General features: G+C 44.0%; 2 protein-coding genes across 2 annotated transcripts in view; both read right to left on the bottom strand.

Annotated features, from left to right (window-relative positions):
• acss1 (acyl-CoA synthetase short chain family member 1) overlaps positions 1 to 8,614 on the bottom strand; it is a 19,169-nt gene extending 10,555 nt beyond the window's left edge. Inside the window, exons 1-5 of the mRNA XM_022748636.1 lie at positions 8,279 to 8,614; positions 3,989 to 4,085; positions 3,153 to 3,352; positions 999 to 1,174; positions 735 to 887 (exon numbers count right to left, since the gene is read on the bottom strand). Of these exons, the coding sequence (XP_022604357.1) occupies positions 735 to 887; positions 999 to 1,174; positions 3,153 to 3,352; positions 3,989 to 4,085; positions 8,279 to 8,612 (960 nt within the window). The 5' untranslated portion in view covers positions 8,613 to 8,614. The remainder of the gene's footprint in view (positions 1 to 734; positions 888 to 998; positions 1,175 to 3,152; positions 3,353 to 3,988; positions 4,086 to 8,278) is intronic.
• Positions 8,615 to 11,171: 2,557 nt separating this feature from the next.
• Positions 11,172 to 15,655, bottom strand: LOC111224198 (zinc finger protein 708-like). The gene is made up of 5 exons (XM_022748613.1): positions 15,498 to 15,655; positions 14,304 to 14,469; positions 13,672 to 13,730; positions 13,482 to 13,542; positions 11,172 to 13,373 (listed from the first exon to the last, which is right to left on the bottom strand). The coding sequence occupies exons 1-5, from the start codon at positions 15,624 to 15,626 to the stop codon at positions 12,157 to 12,159; spliced, it is 1,632 nt and encodes a 543-aa protein (XP_022604334.1). The 5' UTR covers positions 15,627 to 15,655; the 3' UTR covers positions 11,172 to 12,156.
• Between the last annotated feature and the right edge of the window lie 489 nt (positions 15,656 to 16,144).

The following is a 16,144-nucleotide window of genomic DNA, read 5'->3' as shown; positions in this document are numbered from 1 at the left end:
CTCCTCCCCCTCCCCCTCCCCATCAGGACAAACAGCAGTGTTTTTGTTTGGCCTGTGGTGTGATTGCTCTTTTGTCTTGAGTCCAGCAGCAGCTCTGGTGACGGAGAGTGAAGCAGTGACCGACAAACACTGAGTCCCAGTGTTTCATTCATATTAATACTGTTAATAAATAATATATATTCAAGTAGGATGTAGTGAATATCAAGGAAACAGTGTGTGTGACAGAAAGAAAGAAAGAAAGAAAGAAAGAAAGAAAGAAAGAAAGAAAGAAAGAAAGAAGGAGAATGAAGCAAAGAAAAGGGAGGAAGGAGGTAAGGAGGGAAAAAAAGATGTAAGGAAGCAGAAGAGGAGATAGGGAAGGAAATAAGGAGATACATTAGGAAATGAAGAGGAAGTGTGTGTGTGTCTGTGTGTACATGTGTGTGTGTGTGTACGTGTATGTGTGTGTACTTGTGTGTGTGTGTGTGTTTGTGTGTGTGTCTGTGTGTGTGTGTGTGTGTGTGTGTGTGTGTGTGTGTGTGTGTGTGTGTGTGTGTGTGTGTGTGTGTGTGTGTGTGTGTGTGTGTGTGTGTACTTGTGTGTGTGTGTGTGTTTGTGTGTGTGTCTGTGTGTGTGTGTGTGTGTGTGTGTGTGTGTGTGTGTGTGAGTGTGTGTGTGTGTGTACGTGTATGTGTGTGTAGTTCTGTGTGTGTGTGTGTGTGTGTGTGTGTGTGTGTGTGTGTGTGTGTGTGTACCTGGTGGGTCAGTGAGGTGTACAGCAGGTATCCAGCCTGTGTGTGGACGATGCCTTTAGGTTTCCCTGTACTTCCTGACGTGTAGAGAAGAAACAGGAAGTCCTCACTGTCCAGAGGCTCTGGAGGACACACTGATGCATGATGGGACATCACCTGCAAGGTGAACCATGTGACTGTTACACTACAAGTGTGTATGACAGAGCTGCTGCTAACAGGAACAATGATCAGGTGTATTGATCAGGTGTGTTGATGGGCGTGTCTCACCTCCTCCAGGGGGACGTCCCTCTCTCCCATCACTGCAGGTTGCTCCGTCCTCTGAGAGACGAAGACGTGTTGGACGGAGGGACAGGTCTTCACTGCAGCGTCCACTGTGGCCTTCAGGTGGACGATCCGGCCCCCCCGCACACCTTGATTACAGGTGAGCACGGCTTTACACTGAGCTGAGACAAGCACACGGGACAGATCAATCACTGTGATCAGAGTAATGATCAATGATCAGCTGACAGCTTCCTGTTCACAGTATCTACTGAGCTCTACTGTTTAACCAGCTGAGGCCCCGGGGCTAAACTCTGCCTACTGGCCCCCACATGTCACTTTCATTCGTTTTCTATAGAGTGTGTTTTAGTGTCAGGTAGAAACACACTGAGATCCTTCAGATCAGAGTGTGAGGGAAACAGTCTGTTTCCTCTCGTCGACTGGGACTGAGAGTATCAGCTGAGTGAGTCCAGACATCTGCTGCTGCCGCTCAGATAATCCAACTGACTAACGTCTGTGTCACGCCTCGCTCTGTCTCTGCTCTCAGGACGTTTGAACCTTGGGGCTTTTTCAACTGCTGTAAACATGAAATCACTTTAGAGACTCTGAGACCTTCATTCTGAATAAACCTGGATCTGCTCAGAGCTCCAGCTCGTCACAGCTTAGTTATTAAACTCGTCTGTCAAATATATTTTTATATCCTCCTTCAGAAGGTGTGAGAACTCCGTCCTCTGATCCTCCTGTGTATAAACTCAGCTGCAGTCCCATCATGCTCTGCTGCTCCCGCCGCTCAGTCGGCCGTGATAAATGTTAAATGTCATGTTTGGGTTTTCTGAGGCAGAGACTGTTTCCAAAACACAGACGTCCTTGACTCAGACCCACAGATCCAGATCCAGATCCAGAGGCTGGTAAACCACTGAGCTGCACTGCTCTCTGATGACTCCGCTGTGGACGAGGTTTATATTATATATATGATATATATTATATATGTATATGTTCATGAGAGTGAGGCTGGGACTGTGTGTGTTCAGTAACATCAGAGGAGCTGGAGGTCAAACGTGAGGACAGGAAACAGGAAACTGCTGCTGTGACCTGATCCATGAAAAGCTTCCTGCAGTCGGACCGGAGCTACAGAACGTCTGACTCTCAGCGGACGACTCGGACCTGAAAGAGACTTCCTGTTCAGACAAGTCGAATCCAAGTCCCTCAACACTCAGACCGACCCTGAGACCGGCTGAGACCAGCAACTACACCATGATTTACATGATGGTTGTTGTGTCCTAGCTGCAATGTGAGTTACGGATAGGAGTGTTTTTAGGAAGAGACTCTAGGTGTAAAGGTCAGGCGCCAGAAGACGGTGAGCTCCCCCTCCGTTCCTGTCTCCAAAACATTCCTAAAGCTGACATTTGTTTTACATAACAGAATTTATGGTATCTTTTCTCTTCATATAGAATGACCATGTTTGAGCATGAATGTTGGCTCTGTGCCTCTATAGGTTATTAGGAATCAGCTATGTCATGAAGGATCCTTTTTGGCTTTGGATCCTCTCAGGCAGTTTTGATGCTTGTCAAAAGATGCTGTGCTTTCTTGTAATAAACTTTGTTATATGCAACTGAGCCGGTGTCTGCAGAGATTCCTTCATCATCATCACATCATCGCTATGGAAGATACCACATGGTCTACAGCGGGGGGGCCACATCAGGCCCCGCACTCTCAAACAAACGGCCCCTGAAACTCTAACTGACCCTCTGTGATTAAAACATGTTCAACATCAGAACATCAGTCTAAATTTTCTTCTTCTTCTTCTCTCATGATGTTTCTCAGCCCAGAGAGGATGCAGTTATTTCTAATAGACATTATTATTATTATTAGATCTACTTTTCATGAGTTTTACTCTTTGTTTCCTAAAGAACAAACATAAACAACATAAAGAGAAAGAGAATCCATCTTCATACTTATATCAAACCATATTCATAATAATACCAGGTCATTGATCCATTTCTATATAAACATATTGACTATTGATGCTTTAAGGAAAATGATATGGAGTAAAAAGTGAACAGGTTGTGAGGAGGTGAAAACATGAACGAGGCCTTAAACCTAAAGTTTGGCCAGTGAAGTGAAACCCTCCTTCAGGACTGAGTCCAGTCCGGTCCGACTCACCGTCCTGGATCCTCCCGGCCAGAGCCTCCGAGCTGAAGCCAGCGAACACCACCGTGTGCACCGCGCCAATACGAGCGCACGCCAACATGGCCGCCACCGCCAGCGGTGAGACCGGCATGTAGATGGCCACCCTGTCCCCCTTCTGGATCCCATGGCTCTTCAGGGTGTTGGCGAGGCGGCAGGTCATCTCCAGCAGCTCCCTGAGGGACAGACCACAGGAAACTGAGGAGGAGGAGGAGGAAGAACAGGGAGCTCCTATGTTGAAAGTACACAGCCTCACACTCAGGTTTAATTTCATTTCTGTTCACACATTTAAAACAAGACATTTATAAACTCTCAAAGCGTCGTTTATTCACCTTCAGAGAAATCCTTTATTTTTAATTTCCTGTTTTATATTTTATGATATTTGAGTAAAATTCCTTCTCTTCCTCCATGTTTATCTGTTTTAACACTTATTAACATTAATACTGTTTTCATTGTCCAATTCCAGTTATAAACACTTCTTCTTTGCTCTTTTATTCTGCGTTCTATTGTTTTATTTGACATGTTTTTGTGTTTCTTTTTAAATAACTTGTTTTCCAGTAAAAAAAAAAAGCAGAAAGACCTTTAGTGGATCAGTGAAGCAGGTAAAACAAGAGAACACATCATCTCCTGATGAATGACTGTCCAACCAGGTGAACATGTGCTTCACCTGCACCTTTACATTTATGGACTTCCTGTGCATTTACGACGACTGATGGTAACAAAGGTAAAGGTCAGTATCGTCTGCGTAGAGGATGATCACAGGGACCTTATCACTGATCTCTGTCAGATTAGAGGTTCACAGGTGTTCGTACCTGTACGTGACCTTCACCTCTGTGCCGGGTTCATCTCTCTCCCAGATCAGAGCCACTCGGTCCGGATGTTTCTCAACATGGACGTCCAGACAGTTCACTGAAAGACAGACGGACGCCGCAGGACGTTAACTGACGTCAGTTTTTCAGCATCTCAGATTTTCTGTTCTTTTCTCTCACAGATACTGAATGTTTTGTTTTGTTTTCAACTGTCGATTAGACAAAACAAAGACCGGATAAATTCAAAAATTGATAGATTATTAAATGATGAAAATTGGACCGAACTCGGCAGCTGGAAATTAAATAATACAGCGTTCTGTAGATCAGTGTGACATCAGGTTTAACACTCATCTGTGAAAACATTCCTGCACTGAGGAGCGGAAACTATTCAATTAATCGATTAATCGATTAATCGATCAATCGATCAAAAGGAAAAGAAACCAGCACATATTTTCAGTTAACTGTAATTAAAGCAGAGATAACAAACATCCTCTGACTCTTTAAATCCTGCTGGTTTCCTGTGATAATAAAGTGAAAATCATCTTTTTTTTTTTTTTTACTGTTATCTGATATTTTATAAACTAAACCAGCAACTGATTAAATGATAATGAAGATAAATGTTAGTTGCAGCTGCACTGCATCTGAAAGTATGGAGGCCCAGAGGGACAAAAGGGGCCAGTTGCTCATAACAACCTTAAGTCTTCTCCTTAAGGTTTCCTTAATATTTTCATTGAAGTATTTGAGGTTTTCTCTTCGTCTTGGTCTTACACTAAGGAATCCCTTAAAGTCAGTTACTGTGTCACAAAAGACCTTAGCAACCGAAGTGAGGAAAAAACTGTTCAAAAAACATTAGACTGTTCTTCTCTGTGTTCTGTAGTTATTAACACACACACGCACACACACACACACACACACACACACACACACACACACACACATCGTCCTGAAGGAAACTTCATGTTTCATCCTGTGATTGAACATTAATCCTGAAGTGGATTTCAGACGGAGGATCTTGTTGCTTCACACAATCATTTATGTAACACACAGAAAATACAAAATCAGATCTGATACAAATCATCCGTCGTCGTTATTGGAATATTATTGGATTGTTATTGGATTGTTATTGGATTATTATTGGATTGTTATTGGATTATTGGAGACAGAAAAACAACAGAGGAGGATAAAGAGACAATAAAGTCTCTGCAGAGACACTGTGGTTACTGTGACAGATTATACATGTGGCTCACACACTAACAGAATATAATGTTGTATACAGAATATAATAGAGAAGTATTAAAGAATACAGACTGTTTCTAATGTTCAGTTACTGGATGTGACAAAAGTTTCATTTGACTAAATGAAGATGAGACTGAAACGTATTGAGAGAATATCACAGCTTCATATGACGAACCCACACAGCAGCCATGTTTGTAACAGTGACCTTTGACCTTTTGGCTCCGTTATGCGGGTTCAGATCAGTTGAATGATTGTATCATATTATTATATTATTATATTTTGTAATGGTTGTGTTATGGTGTCAGTTTAGTGACATGTCATTTACTAATTAAGATTCAACTTTCATGTTTCATTAACACTTCCTGTTGAGTTCTTGTCAAAATAAAAGCCTGTGAGATGAACATTGTTTGGTGTTATTATTTATTGTGATCAGATCACATGTTTGTGGGAGGAAACCGGAGCACCCGGAGAAAACCCACGCGGGGGGGGGGCAACCTCACAGAGAGAAGAAGAAGAAGAAGAAGAGGAAGAAGAAGAAGAGGGTGGTTTCTTCGTCTCTCTGTGAGGATGTAGTCCTGAGCCCCCGTGTTGCCCTGAAGGGCAGGGGGGGGTTAGGGAGAAGATACTGGGGGTAGAGGGTGGGGGGGTCAGGGAGGAGAACATGGGGCAGGAGTAGAGGTTACTGTGGGGGGGCAGGTGTGACTCCCCCAGACCTCCTAAAGAAGTGGACGAAGCGTCTCCATAGAGACTTCCTCTTGGGTCTCCTCTGCTCCTCCAGCTTGGTGATTTTGTCCATCAGCTGCTCCGTGGTTCTGGCGATCTGCTCCTCCTTCTCCTGCAGAACCTGCTGGACGGTCTCCAGGGCCTCCACCAGCTCGGACTTCTCCTTGTCCCACTGGAGCCTCTGCTGCTCCAGGTCTTGCTGAACCTGGATCAGCGCTGCCTTCAGACAGGAGGTTTCTTGACTGTGTTGGTCCAGGGCACACGACCCGTCCTCCTCCCCCCGCTGGCCAGGTGACAGCTCCAGGTCGTGTTGGGCCTGGTCCAGAGCCAGCTGGACTCTGGCGGTCTCCTGGGCCTGTGTGGCGAGGCGGGTCTCGGCCTCCTGCTTCTTCTGGGTCTCGGCTCTCAGAGCTTCCTCCAGCTCTTGGATTTTTCTTGCAGCTTCCTCTCTCATCTGGGTGAAGGTGGACATGGCGTCGAGGATGAACGTTGTCTCCTTCTCCTCGCTGATCTCCTGCTTCACCTGGTCCGACTCCTGGACCAGGTCTTGCTGCTCCTGCTCCTGCTCCTGCTCTGAGATCCTCTGGTCCTTCTGGTCCATGAGCCGGTTCAGCTCTCTCTCTGGTATCTGAAGGAGAGCCTGTTGGCTGAGATCCAGGTCCAGGTCCAGACCGGTGTCTTGAGTCTCCTCCTCTCCCTCCTCTTCGAGCTCTTCTTCTGAAGAACTCTGGATGTGGAAATGGAGCTGCATCCAGGAGTCAAGGTCAAACCCGTCCTGGGGAGTGGAGGTGGTGTGGGGGGGGGCGGGCTGAGGTCCTGACTCTGTCATCATTGCTTCCATGGGCGAGTGTGGAGATCCTGGTAGAAGTTGTAGTGTGGCGTCTTCTCTGTGTCTGAGTTTGTGACTGACTCACTTCTGCTGCTTCACTTCTTATAATAAACTGTCATGACATCATCGGCTTTGATCTCATGGCTTTGATCTCAGATCTTTACATATTATGTGAAGATCTGAGATCAAAGTCACAGGGGGGTGATGTCATGACCTTCTAGAACCCAACTTGTGATGTCACGTTGTTTGATCTTTACATTCTAATTTATTGTTTATTTTCAAGTCGAATCAGATTTATTTGAAAATAAACAAATAAATTCACCAGAAAAAAAAATACTTTAAACATGTTTTGGAGTCTTCCTCCTCCTCCTCCTCCTCTTCCTCCTCCTCTTTCTCCTCTTCCTCCTCCTCCTCCTCTTTCTCCTCTTCCTCCTCCTCCTCCTCCTCTTTCTCCTCTTTCTCCTCTTCCTCCTCCTCCTCCTCTTTCTCCTCTTCCTCCTCCTCTTCCTCTTTCTCCTGAAGAGAGGATCAGTTTGATGAATTCACTTTTATTTTCAAAACTGACCAAACACTAACTGACATTTTCAAAGTAAAACTCAACTTTTCTCTAGACTTTTACTTTGAAATGACTATAACTTTTACTACAGTTGTTTTGCTGTTGTTGACCTTCACAATAAGATTTTATTGTTTTCTCCAGTAAATTCACACAGTGAGGTCGGGTCACTCTGTCAGTCATTAGTCATTACACTGAAGCATTATGGGAAACTTTACAGAGATATGATCACTGAGAACCAGAGAAGGAGGCGGGAAAAGTTCAGAGCCAGTCAGACCAAGGAGCGTGTGTTTTCTCCTGTCTGTCAGTCAGCAGGATCACAGTCAGAGTCCTGAACTGGTCTAAACCGGTCCTGGTCCAGAGACCGGATCCGTGAGCGAGAGTCTGGTCCAGAGTCCTGGTCCAGGACTGGTCCTGGTCCAGGGAGGAACCAGTTCAACGTTGATGTGGATCCAGTTTTTATCAACACGTTCACCATGAAATAATGTTTGAATCATATTGATGCTGCTGAGATCGATGAGTTTGTACATTTTGATGCAGATCCAGAAAATAATCAGATCAATATGTAATCAGATCATAATCTGATCATTAGGTAATCAGATCACCTGGAGCTGCTGGTATATGGTAGAATGTTGAAACAGACAGAGCTGTAGTGATGACATCATTGTTTTATATATATACTGTATAGGTTAATTCAGCTCCACAGGTGTATGGATTGTATAATAATGACGTCATCATGTCACACAGGTAAAATAGGTAAGACAGGTAAAACAGCTGGGAGGTGTATGGATTAAACATACATGTGTAGGACTGTTTCAGTCCAGTTACGAGGTTTTACCACAAACTTTAATCCAGAACTAACAAATCCAAATCCTGATCAGCCGGCGGATTAACTGATCACCGATCAGTTTATTGATCACTGATCCTCGGTCAGATTGTTTGGTAAACTCACCGGACACATTGAGCTTCCCTCCCAGGAACCAACTGATCTTCCCACTGCTCAGATCGCAGTCCCGGACCCGCTCAAACGGCTTCACCCAGCGGAGTCTGTCCGCGGCGGCGGATCCCCAGAACCGATCCGGATCCGTGAGCGAGAGCCGGTACAGATCCCGGTGGGACAGGCGGGAAAGCTGGTGGCTCCAGGTGCCCGGTGGAGGTGGAGGAGGAGCGGGCACGGAGGACAGACAGCACCGGTGCTGTTGATGACATAGTCCCGGTCCCGGTGTCCTGCAGCGGCTCAGGAGGGTCCTGAAGAACCCGGCCCCCTTGCAGCGGTGAGCGGCCATGTTGATCCTCTGCATCCAGAACCGAAACTGACTCACATCACAAACACAAGCTCTCTCTGCCTCTCTCTCTCCCTCCCCCACTTCCTCCTTCACTCCCCCACTTCCTCCCTCCCTCCCTCTCTCTCTCTCTCTCCCTCTCTCTCTCTCTCAGGTGTTCGCAGGTGTCTGGAGGTATGGAGTCACTTTAGCGCCAAAACCTGTGAGGCCTTGATTTGACAGGTCCACTATTCCAGATCATTTCCGGGAAACTTTCCTAATCAGCTGTTTGGTTCTAATTATATAATAGTTAATGTTAATTATATGCTAATTAAAGGCCTATTGAGATTTTTTTAAACAGTAAATAATGTCACAGTGAAATTACACCTGTCTCCACAGAGCTGTGTGACGTCACTGTGAAATTTTGTGATGTGGACATTTAATTTCATAAAAAAACTGCAGAAATACAAAAAACACATGAAATATAAATTTTAGTGTTTCTCATGTAGAGACTGAAGTTTTTTATATTTGAACATTTTACAGTTTATATTTGGAATCAATAAGTAAACTGATCAATTTATCAATAATTCATTGAAATTGTTTTTGTAATTGATCAGACTCACATAGATTTGAAAAAATATATTGTATCTGTTTTAGGAAAATACAGCACATTCCTCATAGTGTCTTTGAGGGTCATAAAAACTATTATTATACTGTTATAATATAACTATTATTTATATCATGGACACAGAACTTGTGGCGCCTTCACTGCTGTACGTGCATTCGCATTTTTCTGTTCATGGCTACTTTTAACTTGGCTCAGTGGTAGTCATAGTGATGACGTGTGTACTACAGGTGTACGAGCGTATAAAAGCAGACTGTAGTAAACATGTTTTGTTACTTGTTGGCTGAGACGTCCACTCTCCTGTTGTCAGTCCTCTGTTTCCTGAAATTCCTACGACAGTATCATAACAATTATTCTTAATAATAATTACATAATAATTATCTCAGTGTCACATATTAAATCAGTAAATAAAACATTATCGAATTAATAATAAAAACAAACACAAATAAAATGTGTGACAGAACCATTATAATGTAAAATAATCCTATAAATATTAAAGACTCAGTTCGTCATCATGAAATGTTATTTTGACTTTTCACAATAAAAGCCTGTTTTGGGTCATTTTAATTTAACTCCAGTATTTTTATTTCTTATTAATTATTCCATTGTCTTTATTCTTATCATACAGTAAATGTGAAGTCTCTCAGTGTTAGTGACTGATGTGTTAAATTGAGTTTTTTGTTTTTATATAAACTAAGTAAAAATCTGGTGTTTCAAAGTAAAACTCTAATGAACAGTCACATTCAGTTCAGATTCAGTCATGGTCAAACTGTCACTTGAAAAAGCTGAAAACGGATTTGCAGTTAAAACTTGTCGTCAGACTGAAACTTCTCAGATTTTAAACGTATAAATCACGTGAAAGTTTCAGATTATTGACAAACAGATCAGATCATGAGATTTAATATCTAAAAAGGATAAAAATGGATCATAATTTATCACAAGATGAACATTATGAGATCAGTGACCTGCTCTGGCGGCTGCTGCCCCCTGTAGGTCAACAGGGGGACTGCAGGTTGAAGCTTTTATATTCAGACTTTCATTAAATGTCATATTTAAATGTGTTTTAAGTTTAAAAGGAGAATTTACTATATAAATGCAAAAGAACAAAGCCAAACTGAAGCTTAAAGATTCCAAGTTAATATGAATGAAATAATAAAGACGTGGTTGTAGATGTACGATCACAATGTAAGGTCCACTTACACACTTGTTCCAGAGCTTTCCAGGGGACCACATGGTCTTCATCAGCAGATGGAGTTTGCCCTGTCTTCATGTAACTGTAAACATCCTGTCACATGTTCATTCTCGGAAACACTCTTGTCTAAAGGTCCACTTACTCACTTATTCATCAGCTGACGAGGTCTGTGTGGGTACGGTCGAAAGCTCCAGAGGCCTGTAAGTGGACCTTGAGTCGTGTTGTTTCTGTCAGGCTCAAACAGAATGTAAATATATTATGAAATATGAATTATGATTTAATACTAAAGATTTAAATGAATTTCTCTTGGGGAAAAATAAAGTTTGAATTATGGAAATGAAAACAATAAAGAAACTGACACAGGATCAGTTTGTGTTTGGACTGAACTCTTTAAGGAGATTAATTCTACAGGGATCAGATTAGTTTGGATCTATTGTTGTTTGTTTGTTTGTCTGATGACATTAATGATGATGTTAAAACCTGCAGCTCATTAAGTCTTTCCCAGTAACATGTTGCCTCCACAACAAGCACTAATAATCTGTAAGGTTATTATATTATTATATAATATATAATAATATAATAATATTATATTTAATATTATTTTACATTCAAACTGCAGGAAATAACAATAACATGAAATCTTGGATTATTAGTCTGTGGTCTCACACACTGACCTCAGGTCTGCAGGGACTGGACTTCTTTATGAACCTGTCTGGACTCGGACTGAATGAAGGACTGGTGTGTTGTCTCCTAACGAGCTAAAGCTTTGAGCTTTTACTAACTGATCAAATGGATCAATTAATACATTTATTGGTGCTGCAGACACAAACAACAGAATTATTCACATCCTTAAAAAAACATCCAGTGCTTTTAAATCAAGTAGAGAAGGTTCGTCTGAGCGACCTGCTGCTCGACAGGAACACAGGTCTTCATTAAACCTCAGACACGACGCCGTCGCTGGACTCAGCAGCTTTTCTTAGCAGCCTCATCAGAACAAAGCTCTCTGACTGTAAAGGGGTGCACTGCTCCTTTAACAGAGAAATAAATGATATTTGTGTCTCAGGATGTTTGGATCAGACGATCGGCAATGTTGTTGTGTTTGACCTCCTCCTCAGATTAACGATCAGCGGATCATTAAGAGTCATAAAGGTGATTAATTCTATTGTACAAACACAAAGGTGGATTAACCGTGTATACACCCTTTAATCTGACCTGTGGTCGGCACAACAACAAACCTCTGGATGAAAACACAGCTGGATTACAATTATCATCCGAGTGTGGGAATTATCTGTGACCAGGATTAAAGAGGAAACCGCCACAGACATTCATGTGAATATGAGGTCAGAGGTCAGACAGGAAACCAGCAACAACACTGAGGAGTCTCTGTGGTCGGGGGTTTTCTACTTTAAGGTTGAGTCTCTCCTCAGCTGAGGGACAAAACTTTCATCTTCCCTCATTCATTCATCATGTTGCAGCTCAGACGGGTCTCAGCTGTACGTGATTCCTGGAGTAAAAGGCCACGATGATGGAACAGTCACATGACTTCCCCTCATGTTTGAAGATAAGACACTGATGATGCTTCATGATAATTAAAGGCCTCAGTGTTTAAACTGAGTGTCTGTGATGCGTTCACAGGTCTGTCCATACAGTCAGAAATGTCACGACACACTGTGTGACTGCAGTGTTTGGGCGTCCACATACTTTTGGCATCGTGGTGTGATTGTATCTCTAACACATGATGGAGTCAGAGGTCAGAGGTCAGAGGGCGTGGGCTGCCTCAGCTGCGTCTGCTTCAGGTGAGCTTTGGTCTGCAGGTGAGCCTTCAGGAAGGTGAGCAGGCGGAAGTGTTTGCCGCAGGCGTGGCAGCTGTAAGGCGTCTCCCCGGTGTGGATGCTGCGGTGCCTCATGAAGCTGGTGGCCAGGTTGAAGGTCTTGGAGCAGAGGGAGCACCTGTAGGGCTTCTCTCCGGTGTGGGTGTACCTGTGGTCGCGCAGCAGCTCCTTCAGCCGGTAGCTCTTCCCGCAGATGTCGCAGTGGAACGGCTTCTCGCCCGTGTGGCTCCTCTGGTGAACTCTGAACTGCGAAGGGTTGGGGAACTTCTTGCCGCAGACGTCGCAGGTGATGACGGAGCCGGCGGCCGGCAGCTCGTCGGCGGGCAGCTCGTGCGAGTGTTTGCTGATGACGTGGTTCTTCAGGCAGCGGTAGCTCTTCCCGCAGACGGAGCACAGCTGCCTCTCTCCGGTGTGGATGGCCTGGTGGCTGCGCAGGTTGGCGGCCTGGGTGAAGCCCTTCCCGCAGGTGGAGCACTGGTACGGCCGCGCCTCCTGGTGCACCAGCTTGTGGCGAGTCAAGTGGCAGGCGTGGTAGAAGCTCTTGCCGCAGACGTCGCAGATGAAGGTCTTGTCAAAGTGAGTCATCCGGTGAGTCTTCAGCACGCTGACGCAGGAGTAACCTTTCCCGCAGATGTCGCAGTGGCACGTTTTCTCGCCGGTGTGCCGCGCCTTCACGTGCAGGTTGCGGTGAGCTTTGTGGTTGAACCTTTTGGGGCAGTAGTCGCAGGCGTACGGCAGCAGCCTGTGCTCTTTGATCTCGTGGTCACGGAGCTTCAGGACGCCGGTGAACATCGTCCCGCACACCGAGCACACCGGGTGAGACTTCCTCTGGTGGTCGGAGAGTCGCTCTGCGTTTGGAAACAACATCCCGCACTGCGAGCACTGCTGGTGACTTCCTGACGTCTCTGCGAGCGGCGCCGTGTTTCTGGCTTTCCTCCTACGGCTGCGGCGCTGCTGCTTCCTGCTGCATGCTGCAGAGACTCCGCCCTCCTCTGCTGTGGTGGCGCCGGGCAGAGGTGAGGACGGCCGAGCGTACTCGTGGTCGGGGAAATCAGCCTGAGGGGGGAGGGAGGGGGAGGAGTGTTTCCCGTGCATCACTTCACCTGTTCCCTCGGTGCAGCTGCTTTTATCTTCCCCTGTAGACAAAGACACAGAGGTCACTCAAGGTCACAGAAGTTAAAGGTGGTCACATGACACCAGCCTTGACAAACGTCAGCCATGTTTCCTCAGTCAGGTGAACTCACCGTCAGCACTGGCGCCGTTCTGCAGAGAGACCAGCATACACCTGGAGTCCACAGCGGCGCTCTGAAAAACAGAAACAGTGACAGTGATCAGGTGTGTTCAGGTGTGTTCAGGTGTGTTCAGGTGTGATCAGGTGTGTTCAGGTGTGTTCAGATGTGTTCAGATGTGATCAGGTGTGATTCACTCACTGACCCCATAAACCAGGATGTAGGTCTGTTGTGTGGGGGGGGGCTCAGCTCCACCATCCTCACCTGTAACACAGAGCAGTGGAAACACCTGTGACTGAGTCTTTTCTCTGGACGTTTCCTGTCCGACCTTCAGGAGGAAACAGGAGCCAGAGTTTTTGTTGTATTTCTCAGTACGAGGCGTTCAGGGACCCGAGGACTCGTGATATTTATCATGAAAACAGAATCAAACTTCCACGTCTTCGGTCACAACAAACACGATGTAAAACACTGAAGATGATTCAGAGTCTGGGTCAGTGTGGACGTGACGTCCAGATGAAGAGCGTCTGTTTAACATCGTGACTTTTATGTTTTTATTTTGTGTCTCGTGATTTTGTCGTCTGCCGAGAGAGAGAGGGAAAATAAATCTTCAAAAGACATCTGCATGGAGCATGGCCATCATTCAGTGTCGCGACACCAGATGAATGTGTTGCTATGTCGCTGCTGTTTTACTGCTTCCTCCATCTTTTCCACCTCAGCTGAGCATTAAACACAATTTCTGCCATTTCAACAATAAAAAAGAAGATAAAAACAGGTGAATGGAAACACACCTACTGTCACACCTCAAGCCTCTGTTCAGTGTCCGAGCTTCAGACTCACCGTCAGCGCTCTGTGTCTTCATCACACCCTCACCGCTCCGGTCGGACTGAGGAGCATCGCTCTGGTCTCCTGGAGCCTCCTCCTGCTGCACAGCAGCCAGCTCCACCATCTGCAGGAGCTTCTCCACAGCTTCAGCACACAGACGGTCCACCAGAGCGCCCAGCCTCTGCTCACACAGTCAGTGTGGTCAAACATCAGAACAGATAACAACAAAGCATCACCTTTTAATAACAATAATAATAATAACTTATATTTTTATAGCACCTTTCAAGGTACCCGAGGCCACTTTGCAGAGTAAGAAGACAAAAAGTAAATAAATAAAACAAATAAATGATTGATGATCGTTTTACACTATCTTCATATGTTTATGTACAAAACTCTGAATGTGTAAAGTAACTACAGCTGTCAGATAAATACACTACAGTAGAAAGTATCTAGTATCCAAGTATAAAGTAAAAAGTACAAGTACTTCAGAGTTGTACTTAATGACAGTACTTGAGTAAATTTACTTAGTTACTTTCCATCACTGTCTTGGTTGAACAAAACATCTGAAGCTGTCACTTTTGACTCTGGGAAGCTGTAATAGACTAAATACTTAATCCAATCATTTGAAAAAAAAATGGGCAGATTATTAAATATTGATAAGAATTGCTAGTTGCACCTCTGATCAATATTAAGAGGAAGCATGCCGAACAGGAGCAGGGTATGTATTGTCATTGTCCACTTGGTGTTGGATTCAACAAACAATGTTGACAGAGAATGTTTAACCCTTCAAGTCTAAATTGTTTGTTAGGATATTGTATTATATTCCACAGTGTGTATAAATCAGCCAACAACATGAAAATCCTTAAATTAGAGGATTAGTAAATGGAGTTTGGTGTGTAATTACGTTCTGCTTTTCACACTGGACTTAGCCTGGCCCCAGGCTAGGACAGCCGTTAGCCCCAGGTTCTTTTAGTGAAGGACCCGTCTATAGTAGAGTCACTGAAGCTGCTTAAATTAAGTGATTTCTAAATGGAGTTCGTTGTGTGTCTACATGAGAACTCAGAGTGAAGTCTGTTGTCAACCGTTACAACAACTAAGGGTTAATATTTAAACACACACACTCTCACTCAATCACCTCCTGTCAACCACCGGGACCGAAAGAGTTAAACCCGAGTTAGCTGTTGGCTACAGTTAGCCGCGGTAGCTTACCTCAGTTTCGGGATTTTGTTTATTTAAAGAGACTTTCTCCGCCGCGGTAAAAATCTCCGCCACCACGGCCTTGGCCAGATTATTCACGATGAACGCCACTTCATTTTTTAAAGTGATTAAATCCACCATTTTGAAGATTTCTGTCACTAATGATGCAGGTTAGTTTAGCAAACAAACGGCTAAAGGGACTATTGCGGGTAAAGGAAGTGATGTAATTGTCTCATCCAACGGTTAACGCCTTCCAAAGTAAAAGTACTACTGCTCTACTGACTACAGGTAAATTATTAAAAATAAAGGTTCTTTTTACGAGCTTCAGATTTTATGATTTTTAAAGTTTTCTTTCTTCCTTTTCTCGTTTTACATTCGTTTTTTATCATTTTACCTTTTAGTTATTTGACTAGTGCTAATAGATTGGAGAATGTAAAAATGTAAAAATACAAATAAAATATACTCAAACACTGATCAATAAAACTCACTTTTTTTATCTTTAATGTTACATTTAAGGTAACAACTAACTTTATTTGTTTTTATTCAAATTAATTTGATAAGTTGTTTTAAATAGTTGTTAAACTTCAGATATTACAAGTCAGTTTCAGACTATTTCAGACATGTTACTGTCACAGCAGGATTAACCCAAAAAATAAAAA

The sequence above is a fragment of the Seriola dumerili genome, unplaced genomic scaffold, assembly GCF_002260705.1.
Source record: "Seriola dumerili isolate Sdu_G_001 unplaced genomic scaffold, Sdu_1.0 BDQW01000127.1, whole genome shotgun sequence".
Classification (NCBI taxonomy): Eukaryota; Metazoa; Chordata; class Actinopteri; order Carangiformes; family Carangidae; genus Seriola; species Seriola dumerili.
Note: the sequence above shows the minus strand (reverse complement) of the source record. Positions and strands in the feature narration are given on the sequence as shown.

Excerpts from the sequence above, each read along its gene's own strand:
- LOC111224198 (XM_022748613.1), bottom strand. The coding sequence starts at position 15,626 with ATGGTGGATTTAATCACTTTAAAAAATGAAGTGGCGTTCATCGTGAAT. Across the intron at positions 14,470-15,497 it reads AACAAAATCCCGAAACTGAG|AGGCTGGGCGCTCTGGTGGA; the intron begins GTAAGCTACCGC and ends CTGTGTGAGCAG. Across the intron at positions 13,374-13,481 it reads GAACGGCGCCAGTGCTGACG|GGGAAGATAAAAGCAGCTGC; the intron begins GTGAGTTCACCT and ends CTTTGTCTACAG.